Below are 15,225 nucleotides of genomic sequence, written 5' to 3' on the forward strand. Positions count from 1 at the left end.
ACATTTTATTATTTAGCCTTATTTTCCTTTTCCCGTGTGTTTGGTAAATAAATAGTTTTATCTTCTTCACTTTCCTTCGAGGAAAATTTATTTTTTCCCGAACCTGGGGGGGAAGGGGTAGCTGTGCCTTCTCTCAGAGGATATATTTCTAAATTTGGCCAAACCGGAACAGCCAGAAAAGAGTGAATTATGATGATCCACCCTAGTTTTGAGGGAAGTGAACTCCCCTAGCTGCAAATTCAAATTTAGCATTGTGGTCTTAGTTGAGATATTGTTACAAATGGTGTCAGTGCTAAAGCAGTCAATTCCTGACTCATGTCTTTCTGACTGTGTATTTTCATGTCACAAACCTGTGAAACATATACGGCATATTCCACTTTTTGAGGGCCTAGGATCTCTTCCAAAACAAGGTTCATTCCTCTGTTTCCCACCACTCCAGGGACTTCTACAAATTTACTGACTGCAGGAGCTACTACTGTCAGATATAACAGGGCAGCCCTCTCTCCATGCTTTGTTGACTGGCAGCTGAAAGGCATCTAACCCAGAAATGGCAATGGACTCCTCATCCACCTGTGCCTGGCATCACTGTTGACAGTACAAAGGTTTTGCCCATGTTGGGAGAGGTTCTGGGACTCATTGAAACCGTGTCAGACTCAGTCACTGCAAGGAACTGACTCAGTTTGTCCTTTCAGTTTCTAAAGGCTTGTCCCTTTTTTTCTTTATGGACTTCCCTAGCTGTGCTGGAACTGGTGTGCACCTAAGGGCCCCAATTCATCTGATTAGACATGCAGTGCATGCAAGTTTGGCTTCAAACAGTTTGTTCTTTCCTGATTCTCCACCCTCTTTCTGTGAATAACACTTCTCCTAACTGTTTTACTTTTGCTATCATAGAAAACAAGATTTTTGCAGTGTATGCAGTGAGTACCCCCTCACTGTTGCATTCCATCCCCTTACATCCTGATGGCTTCCTTTCCTTTGGGAGGGAGCCCACTCTTCCCTCCTGATGGGAGAGTCAGTGGGACAGCCTCCACACGCAGTCTCTGGCCTTTCACAAAGATAGAGTTACTTACCAATGCATGGAAGTGCAAGCAGCTATAAATATGCCCTGTGCTCCAGCCCCATGTCAGGCTGGTGCAGTTTCCCTCGTGTCACACTCTGACCAGGAGCTCTCATGAGGGTAAGATCAGAGAAAGACACAATCATTGTGTTTATACCAGCAGTTTTATATTCCAGAGTATTCTCTCTGTTTCAAGCCCAAGACACCTCATAAGAATCTGAAACCTGATCCTACAGAGTTTATATGGCTGCCTCATCTGGATCTTTTCTTGTTACCTGCTCTTTTGGATGCCATATAGGCCTCTGCCATACCACACTCTCAACTCTCTCTGATAAAGCCCTTCTTCAGCGCCAGTAACAGTTAAGTCCAAAAGATAGATCTGTACAGCTGCCTGATCCAAACACTCCCCATTTGCACTGAGGATAAGTCCTTGTCATCCTTTGAAACTCAGCTTGCAGGGATTTTAGATCATGCCTTGAAACTTAAGCGTGTACTGGCAGTTAGTTCCGCTCAGGTGCTCCTAATTGAGACACATCTTTTTTTTTTTTGTCAGGTCACAGTAAGATCACTTAAGGACTTAATTAGAAATTATCTCCCTGGTCAAAGATCTTGTTGAATAAGGAAATGTACAACCTTTATAGTCTTTTCAAGCTATGACCAGTTGTTCCTTATCCTACCTGTCAAAGAAAAATCTTTTTTGATAGCTACCATCTCTGTTGACAGAAGTGGGGGAAGATCAGGCTCTTTCCTATGCAGCATTAGAAAGTATTCAAAGGTAGTCTGAACTTTTTGCTTTCAGCAGACAGCAGGCAGACTGATACTCTGATTTAGGCTCCATTTTTTGTCACTAATCTTAAGTGCACCGTTCTGGCCCAGTTCTAGCAGTCTGGGCAGATGTTGCTTTCCCTCCAGGACAGGGAGATTCAGCAGCAGCACAGTCCCAACACCATAGCTCTCCCTATCAACAGCACAGCATGTAAAATTTGCTGCAGGACTCTCAGAGTTGAACCACCTTCAATGGCAGACATGCCAAGAGTGCTCTATCAGCCTCAGGGGATTTCCTCCAGATGCTTACAGAGGTACCTTATGAAGATGCTGTAGAAGAAGTCTTTAAGCATAACATGTCTATGACAGAGCAGTCAGATAAAGGGGTTCCATGACCTTGCACAGACACAAAAAGAGGAAAGGAAAAAAATTAAAAAGGTGTGCTCTGTGCTCACAGCACCCCAGCTTTCTTGATAGCTTGGAATCTCCAGGAAGTAAATTTCAGTTTCTGGAATGGTTTTCATTCTTCAGGTTTCCTCTTTCACTTGCTATCTGATTTTTGTTGCACGTGATGGCAAAGTCAGTAAACAGCCAGACCTGAACCCTTCACATTCTGGTCTGCATTCTTTTTATTGCATTCCAATGACTTGCTCCTGTTAGATTAGGAAGTTAAAGACATTTTCTAATGACAGATAACCGTAATTCTAATTTGTGGCAATATTCAAGCATTTGACTCTGCACTTTCATAGTCCACTGTGATGTTCTGTGTTATCTCCCATTTCCAAGGTACACCTTGTTCAGGAAAAAATTTATTAAGAATACTTGTCCTGTACTAACCAACTTTATAATAATTAAGAAGGTTTGAACCCTGTACTTCAGATGTCTTCAAATCAAACGTAAAAGTTGTTGAACATAGATGCCAAGAACTTATTGTTGTCTTAGGCAGACAGCCCCAGGCTCCTGCCTAATATTTTGAGGTACTCTGCTTAATTCATTCAATGATTTCATATACTTTGCATGAGTCACAGCTATAAAACCATAATCTTTTGCAGAAAAATAAAAAGGGGGGGAGGATGCGGGGAAGGGGGAAGTCATTCCAGGACAGTATCTACCTTTCCTCCACTTCTACCTTTCCTCCACTTGCAATACAAAGGTGGCTTTTTCAAAGTTTAACCTTGAGAGTGTATAATTTCTGTTTATGTGTGTCACTTGGGAAGAATAAGAATTCCTACCTGAAACCACATATGTAATTGAGTGCCTTGCCTGGGCAATCAGGCAAAGCATTGCTCAGAAAACAGAGAAGGGTTTCCACAAAGATGCTTACAGGTCACTTATTATGTCAACATCCAACAAACTTAATGTTTTTGTTTTGTTGTAATACTTCACTGATCAGAATTGTTGTTTTTCTTATCCATTCCAGGAGCCTTCATGATCCCTTTCCTGATTTTGCTCGTCCTGGAGGGCATCCCCCTGCTTCACCTTGAGTTTGCCATTGGTCAAAGGCTGAGGAAAGGCAGTGTGGGCGTATGGAGCTCTATCCACCCTACTCTGAAAGGGGTTGGTAAGTCAAAAAGCTGCCTGAGAAAGCAGAAGTCTGAACTGATAATCTAAAGAACAAATCTTCTGGGTTTTATTCTGGTGTGCCATAAGAGATTTCAGAATCTATTACTTTTCCCCTCTTCCTAACTCTTTATTGATAGGTCAAACTATTCATGATAAAGCACAATGAAAATTTGTATTCACATTCTCAAATACCATGGTCCCTGTTAAAATCTTTCTTTAATTTGAGACCAATTTCAGGCCTCAGAGATATTTTCTATGTTAGCCATACTGGCCGTTTTTACCATTAGGATAAACCTTTAGGTGTGCCAAAAATTGTTCTGTAACTGTTCTGTGGATAAATATTAGTTGAATCTTTATCTGATAGACCTCAGCTCCACCTAATTTTACTTTTTTGCATCTGAGACTTGCCATTCCAAAAGCCACAGGAACAATATTTTGCAGAAAATAACTTATTCACCTCTGTACCAGACTCCTGAGTATTCGAACACTCCATTTGAAAATGTAGCAAAACCAGCATTATGCACACAACATACAAACCTCCACAGCTGCCTCATAACACAGGAAACACAGGAGGTGCCTCTGAACACCAGGAAACCTTGTAAGGGGGAGCAAGTGCTGGCACAGGCTGTCCAGGGAGGTTGTGGAGTCTCCAGCCTGAGAGATATTCAAAGTCTGCCTGGACATGGTCCTGGGCAACCAGCTTTGGGTGGCCCTGCTCGATCAGGGGGTGGGACCAGATGACCTCCAGAGATCCCTTCCAACCTCAACCACACACTTGAAAGGGAAGAAACGGGGCTGTTTTGGCATCCACTGCATTTGTAAATCAGTTACAAAAGATAATTGTTCATTGCAGCTGGAATTTTTCAAGATTCTTTAGGACCTGAGAGCCCTCAGGAGCTAATGATTAGCATTTACTGTCTGCCAGAGAAGTCCTCAGACGTTGATTACTTGGGAAGGAGCAGAGGAGGACAGACACCAGTGTGAATTCTGTACCTGGTCACAGACTGTGCCTCCTGGCAGCCATCCATCCTGTACAACACCACCTCTGCTGACCTCGGCAGGGACGTTGAGGAAGAAGGAGATATCTGGGTCTCATTTAATCAAAATTCCACATCAGTTGAGCTTTACATGTGTCCAGCATCCCAAACTCCCTAGATATTATCTGGCAAGGCTGTGAACTGGATTGTGTGGTGTCTGTAGGGAATTAGTCCTCTCATAAAGTTGGCTCCTAAGGGGGCACCAGCTTCAGTCTCAGAGAGGTTTCGGGATGTAACTCTACCTAGGACTCACCTGTCCAACCTTTAGGCAACAAATTCATGGCGATCAACCTACATCCAAAATGTAGCAGGAGAGGAAGGAAAGGTTGAGTTTGATACTGTGTACTTTGATATATCTTGAAGACAAGAGTGTTGAAATTTACACTGTGTTCTGATTTTTTTTTTTTTCAGGCATCGCATCAATGTTTGTATCTTTCCTGGTGAGCTTATATTATAATACTATTATTGCCTGTGTGATGTGGTATTTCTTCAACTCCTTCCAAGAGCCCCTGCCTTGGAATAACTGTCCTCTCAATGACAACAGAACAGGTATATTTTATAAAATTCTGTATTTAGTTGCACAGCACAGATTTCTGTTTGTAACAGCTACACTAAATTAGCCTTTCTGTGAAATAACAGTAAGGCATGGTAGTCCTGTCAGGCACATTGCACTATTTGACACTTGTGTTTTGTACAAATTCACATTAAATAAAATCTGGCCAGCATTTAATCTTCGAGGCAAATTTTGGCTTTTTATATGAAGGTTCATGGTAGATTTTGACAGATGTGTTCATATACAGAATATTCACCAAGTGCAGATCTAGTATTGATGCCATGAAGATTTTTTGCCTTTTCTTTTATACCCCTGTTATACCTTTTTACAACTTCTGTATCCTTAGTGCTTTTTACCTACATTCTTGGACATGTCTGCTCAGCTAAGAAACTAAACATTTTAGAAGCTTTGTAGCTAGGGATCAGTGTGCCCCAGACCCCAAGGTCCTCTCCAGAACACATTCTGTAAACTAAGACAGAACCATCCAGAGGAAGGCTCCTTGGGGAGGGGGGATCATTCAAGCCTCTCATTGGGGAATTTTTGATAGATATGCTAATTAGTAAAACCTATAATGTTATTCCCGATCTTTTGGGGGGGATTGTGGTGTGCATTTTGATGCATATGACCTGGACATGTGCACCTCAGGATCCTTAAAATAAACACCAAGGTAAAATCCCTTTTCCCCTTCTAACCATGTATGACTCTTGATTTGAGACCAGGAAAAGGCATCAGTATAAACACTAACATTTTCCAGATTTAGGCAATGTGTTTCATCCATCTCTTCACCAACAGCTCTCTGTTAGCACATTGAAAAGGGAAAAAAATGCACAATCCATTTGAAACACCTGTATCTCTCAATATGACAAGTCTTCAGCTCCTTGGAGACCGCTTGGTGACAGCAGCTTTGCTTTCCATAGCCAGCCCTGCGTGACACTGTAGGAAGGAGGATTTTCTGCTGGGTCTGTGAACAGCTGTTTAGAGTGCTCTGCTCCTCTCCTCCCAAAATAAGTATGGAAAGCCTCATTTGAGGGCAGGCCAGGGCAGAATAGTGCACATACCAGGGGAGTGCAGGAAGCTGAGGATTCAACTTGAGCTGACAAGACCTTGAACAATGCCCTACAAAACAGAAGACAAAATATTGCTGAAGGAGGTGTGGGGGAGGAAGGAGGTGTGGGACAGGAAGGGCCACTGTATTAAAATACCTGTTAAACAGCTGTCTTTTACATGCCTCATTTTGCCATGGAACTAGCCTCCAAAAATCTGTAAATTTGCCAACAACAAATCCATTGGCATTAAGTGGTATAATTTAGAACACTGGTGTTTATTATTTAGCTTTCTCTTTTTCAAGTAAAAGAAGACAAACAGAATGACAACCATTTTGTGGTTACAGATTATGTAGAAGAGTGTGCCAAGAGCTCTCCTGTAGATTACTTCTGGTACAGAGAAACACTGAACATCTCCACTTCCATTGAGGATTCCGGCAGTATCCAGTGGTGGCTTTTGCTATGTTTAACAAGTGCGTGGGCTGTGCTGTACGTGTGCATAATCAGAGGCATTGAAACAACAGGAAAGGTACTCTATCTTGGGGGAATTTTTAATGAGATTATTTTAATCATGCTGTTGTGATTCCTTGTTTATACAGAATTAGTAATGCTGTAGAAACTGTCTGGGTTTTGAGTAAAAGCATGTCTAAAATTTTGTGTCATCACCGGGACTGCTTTTTGAAGAATGAACGTGAATGAAATGGAATCTGACTTGATTTGATTTGTGTGGAGGTTTTTGTGAGCAATTTTTTGAGTCTTCCTTGTCCTTATAGGTCCTAGTAAGACATTCTTTAGGTATTATCACTTTAACACTAATATTATCTTTAATGCAGGATCGAGGGACTCTCTTTTTATTATGGCCATTCTCTTCAAAACATGCCTATACAGATTTATTTGGGTTTGTGCAAATCCTAAATATTATCTCTACAAAAGAGTGACCAGCAAAGCCCTAAGAGTCCATCCTTGCATCAGTCTGGTCTGAGAGTGTAGGTTATTTTTGATGCTGCTTTTGAATGGTCTGAGTTGAATTTCAATAATGACAATTTATCTTAAATAGGCTACTATTGCTAAAAAGTATGTCTGTTATCAAAATGTACCCCACATACTATTTCATTGAATATTTATTAGAGTAGTGTGCTAATTGTGACTTGCTTGAAACTTGCCATTATTGTTAGTCACCATACCTTGATTATTTCCCTCTTTTCTTTGCTTTTTTAACTCAAGTGTTTTTTTTTTTTATTTGAGTGGTTTATTTACATTTTTTTGGTCCAGGCTGTGTATGTGACATCAACTCTCCCATACGTGGTGCTTACCATTTTCCTGATCCGCGGCTTGACGCTGAAAGGATCAATCAATGGAATTGTGTATCTCTTCACCCCTAATGTAAGTCACTGCTTGGGTCATTGCTCAGTGAAACATGATGTGGTTCTTTCTGTAATTAACAACTGATTGCAAATTAGTCCTCTCCACTGCTGCTTTTCTAACTATCCCTCAGACGCCTTAAAAATCTTGGTTCTGTAAGGTGAATCCTTTGCATTGGATATAACAAGTGTACATGCACACAAATATTTTCTCTCTCTCTCTCCATCTTCCATCAAAATTTTTTATAATGAATTGAATGATCATCACAGAGCAGTGGGATTGCCATTTATTTGGCTTGATTTATTTTCCTGTATTCTACTTAAGAACCAGCCTAAATTTATAGCATGAATCATGTATTTGGGAACTCATCTAATTGCCATATGGACAAAAGACCTATGAGAATGGTTTAATTATACAACAGATTTTAAACAAAATTAAAAGGGGGATCATTTTCCATGAGCAGATCTCTGAATGATCATTATTAAAGCTAAGCAATAAATATCTTTTCTGAGAACAGGCATGGCAGCTGTCAGCTATGAAAAGCATTTTTTAAATCAATTTTCAAAATACTTATATAAAAACTTCAGATGAGTTTTCTTTTAGAATAAAAAAGTAAGTTTGACAAAAAGTATTGACCTATTTGTTGAAATTCTTCAAGAACAGTGAGTTTGGCATGGTTAATGTTCTTGTTTTCATTGTTGTTTTAAATGTCTCATACTTAGTTTAAATAGCAATGTTGGATGTGCTTAAAGCTGTGTTTCTGATGCCTCAGGTTGCCGAGCTGGCAAACCCAGGGACATGGCTGGATGCAGGAGCTCAGGTGTTTTATTCCTTCTCCCTGGCCTTTGGGGGCCTCATTTCATTCTCCAGTTACAACTCTGTTCAGTAAGTAGCCAGACAAAACCCAAATTTCATATGAGTATTTCATTCTTTCAAATGAAGCATCTCTATTTTGCCCTATTATTGTGCTACTTGGGCCTGGGACAGCCTCCCCTTAGACATGTAAGATGCATCTCCTCTGATTGACAGCTCTCCAAACCAAGATTTCAGGTCCCTGTTCTGGCTGACTTCCTAGAGAAAGATGTGGTGATGCAGGATAGGAAGAAGGGGGCTGGCTGCCCACCAGCAGCTGATGAACAGGAGTTTCCTCTGTGGGAATGCTCGGTGCATGGCGAGGCCCTTGGTCTCAGTGCTGTCAGAGCAGGTTGGTAGAGCACACATTTCAAATCAATTCACAGAACACAGTTTAAAACTTTAGCTTTGAGATGAGGAGATATATCTAATTTTGAAATTTAAATTCAATTTCTTTGTATGTGTGCTGTGAGTCCAGGGGGTGAGAAATTCCATCACGCAGAGACTGACCCAGCCTGCAAATTACCATGCAGAACTATATTCTACACTCTCCCTCATAAAATATTGGAGCAACCACCAATGCCTCCTGGTGCCTGCCATCCCTTCAGCACTCTTGCAGGAAAACCACGTGGCATTCTCTAAACCTAATATTTTTGACAAACATCTCTGAATTAAGTTTTGGATATGTGGTTTGGTCATGCATTCAGAAATCTGTGTTTCAGTTTTGGTTTGGGTTCAATTACACCGCACCAGCATTTCAGTCACTGAGGAAGTTCCTTGCCACCCCTCTTGATTTCAGGTGTTTTTTGAAAAGATCCCATGGAATTTTTGGTGCCCGCAAGTCTCAGTGTGAGGTGTCAAGCCCCACCTAAGGGCCAAGTCAATGTCCCACAGTCATGGGGTCAGAACTGAGAGTATTCACCTTTCCAAAAGACACAAAGAAAAGGACCAGTGCCCTCTGGGTTTTCCAACACACAGGGCAGTGACATTGGGCCATGTTCATTCAATGCTCAATGATTCATGACTTAAGGAGGAAACTGAACAAAGTCCAGGAAACTTCCAAGGAAATATAAGTAAAAAAATCCCCATGCAAAGTCCACAGTGTTACACTGTGGTGTTGGGCCACCTGCAATCCAGAACCAGCTGGATCAGGTATCAGTGACTCTGCCCTAGATGGTTTGGGAGTATAAAAACATCATAAAATACAACAAGGTTTCAATGCCATCAAGAATTCACTAATTCATAATGAGAAGGAGCTTGAGCACATTACTTTCTCTAAAAGGAAAAAATGCTTTTCAAGCCTGTCATGGAGAATCTCATGTTACATTGCAAAAATTGACACAAGACTACAGCCAGGAATTCCCATTCAATGCCCTATGTCCAGCAGAAGCCTATTTGCAATGCTTTAAATGGGGAAAGAACACAGTGTGACCGGTCTTGGTTGGACAGGCTTGCCTCTCCTCTTGAACATGTTCAGAAAATCAAATAGGACAACATCAAGTTTATCTCAATACCCCTCTCTTCCCCAGGAGAAATAAGATATCTACAATTTTACAGCCTTCTCTTAAAACCATTAACTAATTGAATATTGATATTTTATCTTGTCCCTCAGATGAAAGTCTGTTTCTTGCTCTGCAAATTCTTTGTGTTAGCACAGGCACACTGAAGTGCCTGCAGCAGAGAAGTTTCTACAAGGAGTTTTTCTGTCCCATCTTATCAGCATAACATTCCATTGTTCTTCCAAAACTTGAGAACATTTTGAACCATCTTTTGTTCAACAGTCAAACAAAACTCTTCCCAAGTGCTCTTGGCTACTGCAATTTCACCATACCTAAGAGATATGAAAAGTGAAATTCTGCTCACTTTTCCTGTCTGAGTATCTGAATTCAAGCCCAAATCTTTCAACTTGCAGCACGATACACCAGCAGTGAAGGCACAGCCCATGGCAATGTGTCTGCACACATCCATGACAAGCTTGAAAAGGAGGGAACATAACTCTTTCGCCCCTCATACTTTACTTCCCATGAACCAAACATGAAAACAGCTCAGGCAGTTATTCCTTATGAACAGGATTATTTGAAGTGGAAAAAGCCACCAAAAGAAACCAAAACCATAGCTATTAAATTGCTTAAGGCACCAAGGTTTAATTTACTGAATCTAACAGCACTACTTGTGTGCTCTTAGAGGGTACACTGATGTACCTGTGCATCTGTAGACTACTTTTTTCTTAGTCTTGGTAGCCAGTTCCACTGTTTATTTTGGGAATGTGATTGACATCCATTGCTTCTTCTCTTTGAATTGCAGCAACAACTGTGAGAAAGATGCTGTGATCGTTTCAGTGATCAATGGTTTCACATCCGTCTACGCCGCAACCGTCATATACTCCATCATGGGATTCAGAGCCACAGCAAGATATGATGACTGTTTTGACAAGTGAGTTACTGTGAAAAGAATCCCCACAGAACATGCAGGTGTTTGTTTAGCTGAGGCAGCTGTGTTAGCCTGCTGATGATGGATTTATCATTTCTGATTAATTGCAGCTCTTGACCTGCATGACATCAGAACTACTCATTATTTATAAAAATACGGAATCTTGTGGAACAAATCCCATAGAAAGTGATAATTGTTTAAGTCACCTTATTTCCTACATAGATGTTGCATAAGCAACCACATTTCACATTATTGTCCATGCTGACATATGGCATGAATGTAATATTCCCTGGTTCCTGTGTTAGCTCTGTGTTTAGATTTCCTTCTGGAGAGCTTAAAGGCTTAGGTCTTATGAGAGATGTCTCATTTTACCAGGGCAGCCAGACTCTGTGGTTTCCAGTCTAGTTCCTCCACATTCAACTGTGACACTACATGATTCAGAAGCTGCCCAGTCTGGGGACTGGTGTTTATTCTGCAATGCTAAGACAGGCACCTAACTCCTGCACAGGTTTCTAGACTGTCCATCCATTTAGTGTCATCTGTGCCATGAAAGACAGTGCTATACTCATCTTGGAAGAAGAAAGTAAGAATGGCACCTGTACATCTGCTGGACTTTCCAGTGTCAAATCTGATCTTGATATTGTACTCTTAATAATTTGTTTGATGAGGTAAATGAATCCTGATGATGCTTACAAATAAATAATTTCAAATTACTTCCACTTCACTTTTTCAGAAATATTCTTACTCTGATGAATGCATTTGATTTGCCAGAAGGTAACGTAACCCAAGATAACTTTGAACAAATGCAGCAGCTGTACAACATAACTGATCCAGAAACTTTTGCAAGCCTCAAGTTTGAAACCTGTGATCTGGAAACTTTCCTGAATGATGTAAGTTTAACACTCTAACACATATTGATACCTTAAATATGGTAGGAATGCATAGCCACTATTTAGTTGCCAAGTCTAATGATTACCAATGTAAATTTAAGTGCCATGTGATGTTAATGATCCTAAATCTTCCCCAGGGAGCTGAAGGAACTGGCCTAGCCTTTATTGTCTTTACTGAAGCTATTACCAAAATGCCTGTTTCACCTTTGTGGTCCATTCTCTTCTTCATCATGCTCTTCTGCTTGGGTTTGTCATCTATGTTTGGAAATATGGAAGGTGTGCTTGTACCTTTACAAGATCTCAAGATTATACCCTCCAGAGTTCCTAAGGAACTTATTACTGGTAAGTGCTTTTTTAGAGAGAAGTGACCTCCCCACTCTCCCCAGAGAACAGCTTGTGTGCTGAAAAAGAGGGACACTCCACTTCTACTTTCTGATCTGGAGTGGTCTTAAGACTCCCCAGTAACCTACTGAAGATTTTCTCACGTTCCCCAACAGTGCAGCTCCTGTGAGGCTCCATCTGAGCCTGCAGGCAGCTGTTCACCCTTAGGCTTGTCCTTGAGCCTGCTCACAATTACCACTATGTCCTCCACTGGGAAGCTGGAGGACCTGAGTCCTTCACCCAGGCAGGATTTCTCTCAGAGCAACGTTTTCCCATCAGCTACGAGGAAGAGGACCACTTTTCTTTCCTCAGCTTTCTCCTGTTAGGGTCCCTCCCCACTGCCATGGAGCCCTGGGAGAGGGGCCCTGGGGGGAGACACGGGGTTTCCCTGCCCCTGGTCAGCCTCGTTCCCCATTGGTTGTTTTGTGTTCCCCTGCGCGGGCAAGGACCCTCGGGTCCGTGATTGAGCAGTTCCTGAGCAGAGCCCGGCCATGCGGCTGGAGAAATAAACATCTCTGAAACATCTACCAAGAATCCGTCCCCATATATTTCCTTTCCACGGGACTCCTGGTTTGATATAGGCGTTACAGTAATCCCTGCTGCAACAAACTGGTGGGAATGTGGCCACGACAATGATCTCTGAGGAAAATTCATGAGTAAAAACCACTCTAGACCTCTCTCTTCTCATCTTGGTTTGGATATTCTCTCTGGACTATGGAAGAATCGTGGGAAATGGGGCTCTCTGAGCCACAGAAAAAAATGTATCTAGAAGTAAAAGGAATCCTTGAACAACAAAACAAAAAGGTATTGGAACCGGGAGATCTAGAACATTTTTTTATCTGGCTTTTCAAAAGGTTCTCCTATATTTCTCGAGACTTACTTTTTGATATTGAACCTCCTGGATCCTGTCAGGGGTGTTTTTGGGACAAGATCTGGGATAAGGTAAGGGATCAAACAGAACATGTACTAGCGAGAGAAGCTTTCCGTGCATCCCTTATAATCAGTGAAGCTCTTGAGGAGCATTTGTATGGTCCCATTACCCCTAAAGCAGAAGATCATACTTATCCCGTGGCCGAGACCGCGCGGCCGCCATCCCAGGGGCGCGTGACTGCAGCCGTGCCGGCGGAGGTGCCTGTGCTGGATGTGCCCGGCCCCCTCGGGAGCGCGCGCCTTACCGCGGACCCCATCCCTGTCTCGGAGTCCCCGGCCGCCCGGCCGCGAGTGAGGGAGCGATGCCGCAGGCGCCACGGGTGCCGTGGGCCACGAGCAGCCAGGAACCGGGGCTCGGCGTGGCAGGCCGCTCTGAGCACACGGCTCGGAGAGCCCTGTGGAGGGAGAAGCGGCGGTTTCCACAGTGACACGAGAAGCCGCGCAGCGCAGCGCCGAGCCGAAACGGGGCCGCTCTCAAAGCAGCGTGGAGTTTGCGGAGCGGAACCGCTCACGGGGTGTGGGGCCAGCGGCGATGGCAGCGCGGGGCTGTGCAGAGCCAGACATGCACCGGAGCAGCGCCGCTCAGACAGCACAGAGCAGCCGCAATGTGAGGACCTGGCCAAGACATCGGAGTCGGCGAGGCAGCAGCCACGCAGGACCAGCAGCCACAACAAACACGCAAGCACGTGATAGGAGAAGTTCTAGCAATGAAAATCACAGGAACTGTGAAATGGTACAATGTAAAAAACAACTACGGATTTATAACATGAGATGAAACGGGAAGATTTATTCATCCATAGAACTGCCATTAAAAGGAATAACCCTAAAAATTACCTGCAAAGTGTAGGAGATGGGGAAGTTGTACAATTTGATATAGTGCAGGGAAAGAAGGGTTTACAAGCAGCGAATGTTACTGGGCCTGGATGCATTCCAGTCAAAGGCAGCTGTTATGCACAAAATTATAAACAATATCCATCGCAGCAACTTCCCTACCCACAGCCTACTTTCCCCTGTTACCCTATACCCAATATGAACCCTTTCCTAAGTTTACCCCATCCCCAGTTTATTCCTAACCCGTTTCTCACCCCATGGCTTCCCTATACAATTCCCTTTCCCTACAATTCCTCTCCGATGCCGAGGGGGGGGTGAAAAGGGGGACAGAAGAAATTAAACCCTCTCCTGCCTCAGTTTCCCCACAAAGCATGCCCGGAGACTTCTGTCTCCCTTTGGTCAGCCCTAAGATGTTCCACAGAATCTGTTTGTACATTTAAGGACTCAGGAGGGTAGCTTGTTTCGTCTTGAAACTGTTCTTGTTATGTTTATCCAGTTGTTTTCATTCTCCTTTTATTAAAATAAAACGGGTGAAATGTCGGGGTCCCTCCCCCGCCATGTGGCCCTGGAAGAGGGGCCCTGAGGGCACAGACACACGGGGTTTACCTGCCCCTGGTCAGCCTCGTTCCCCATTGGTTGTTTTGTGTTCCCTGTGCGGGCAAGGACCCTCGGGTCCCGTGATTGAGCAGTTCCTGGGCAGAGCCCGGCCATGCAGCTGGAGAAATAAACATCTCTGAAACTTCGGTCAAGAATCCGTCCATAGATATTTCCTTTCCACGGGACTCCTGGTTTGATAGATGCCTGTTACAGTAATCCCCGCTGTAACATTCTCCCTTTTTTTTTGGTGACATCTCCCACCTGTGCAGTGTTAGGAGAATTTTACCCAAATAGAAGCCAGCCTTCCCAGAGTGCCATTAAAAAATAAAGTGGTGGCCTTCAGGCTGCAAGAGTTACTTTTCCTTTATAGCTACTGGGAAATACTTTTCTTTCTCTTTTTGCTTTTGGTTTCTTTGCCTAAGTGTGCTGTTGTTTTGTTTTTTTCCCACAGGTCTTGTTTGTTTGCTGTGTTATTTTATAGCCTTCATTTTTGTGCTGAATTCTGGTAATTACTGGCTGAGTCTATTTGATAGCTTTGCTGGCTCTATTCCCCTGCTGATAATTGCATTTTGTGAGATGTTTGCAGTCGTCTACATTTATGGAATAGACAGGTATGAACTACAGCTTAACCATTACTGGATATCAATGCATAAAGTGATTATTGTTGTATAGCTACAGTGTTGCTGGATCTCTGTGCACAGAATTTCTCTTACAGAAATCAATTAAATGATGCAGCTGTAGTTTAGGGTTGCTTATACGTTTCAGGTTTCTTAAAGAGTTCTCAGCAAAAAGAAATAATGCTTGTTAAGAATTTGTATATGAATTCTTTCCATTTTATTAATCCATTATAATAAGTAATGCTCTTTAACAACCAGTTCAAATAAACACATCCCTAAGATTGCAAGAGAATATTAGGCATTAACAAGAGCCCTGG

General features: G+C 42.6%; 1 protein-coding gene across 1 annotated transcript in view; it reads left to right on the forward strand.

The window, feature by feature from the left end:
- The window catches only part of LOC138104892 (sodium-dependent neutral amino acid transporter B(0)AT1-like), a 30,513-nt gene that overhangs the window by 11,933 nt on the left and 3,355 nt on the right, over window positions 1-15,225 (forward strand). Inside the window, exons 2-10 of the mRNA XM_069004205.1 lie at window positions 3,243-3,383; window positions 4,834-4,971; window positions 6,366-6,547; window positions 7,291-7,401; window positions 8,153-8,265; window positions 10,537-10,665; window positions 11,396-11,552; window positions 11,690-11,894; window positions 14,743-14,902. Coding sequence (XP_068860306.1) covers window positions 3,243-3,383; window positions 4,834-4,971; window positions 6,366-6,547; window positions 7,291-7,401; window positions 8,153-8,265; window positions 10,537-10,665; window positions 11,396-11,552; window positions 11,690-11,894; window positions 14,743-14,902 — 1,336 coding nt within the window. The remainder of the gene's footprint in view (window positions 1-3,242; window positions 3,384-4,833; window positions 4,972-6,365; window positions 6,548-7,290; window positions 7,402-8,152; window positions 8,266-10,536; window positions 10,666-11,395; window positions 11,553-11,689; window positions 11,895-14,742; window positions 14,903-15,225) is intronic.

The sequence above is a fragment of the Aphelocoma coerulescens genome, chromosome 2 (assembly GCF_041296385.1).
Source record: "Aphelocoma coerulescens isolate FSJ_1873_10779 chromosome 2, UR_Acoe_1.0, whole genome shotgun sequence".
NCBI lineage: Eukaryota > Metazoa > Chordata > Aves > Passeriformes > Corvidae > Aphelocoma > Aphelocoma coerulescens.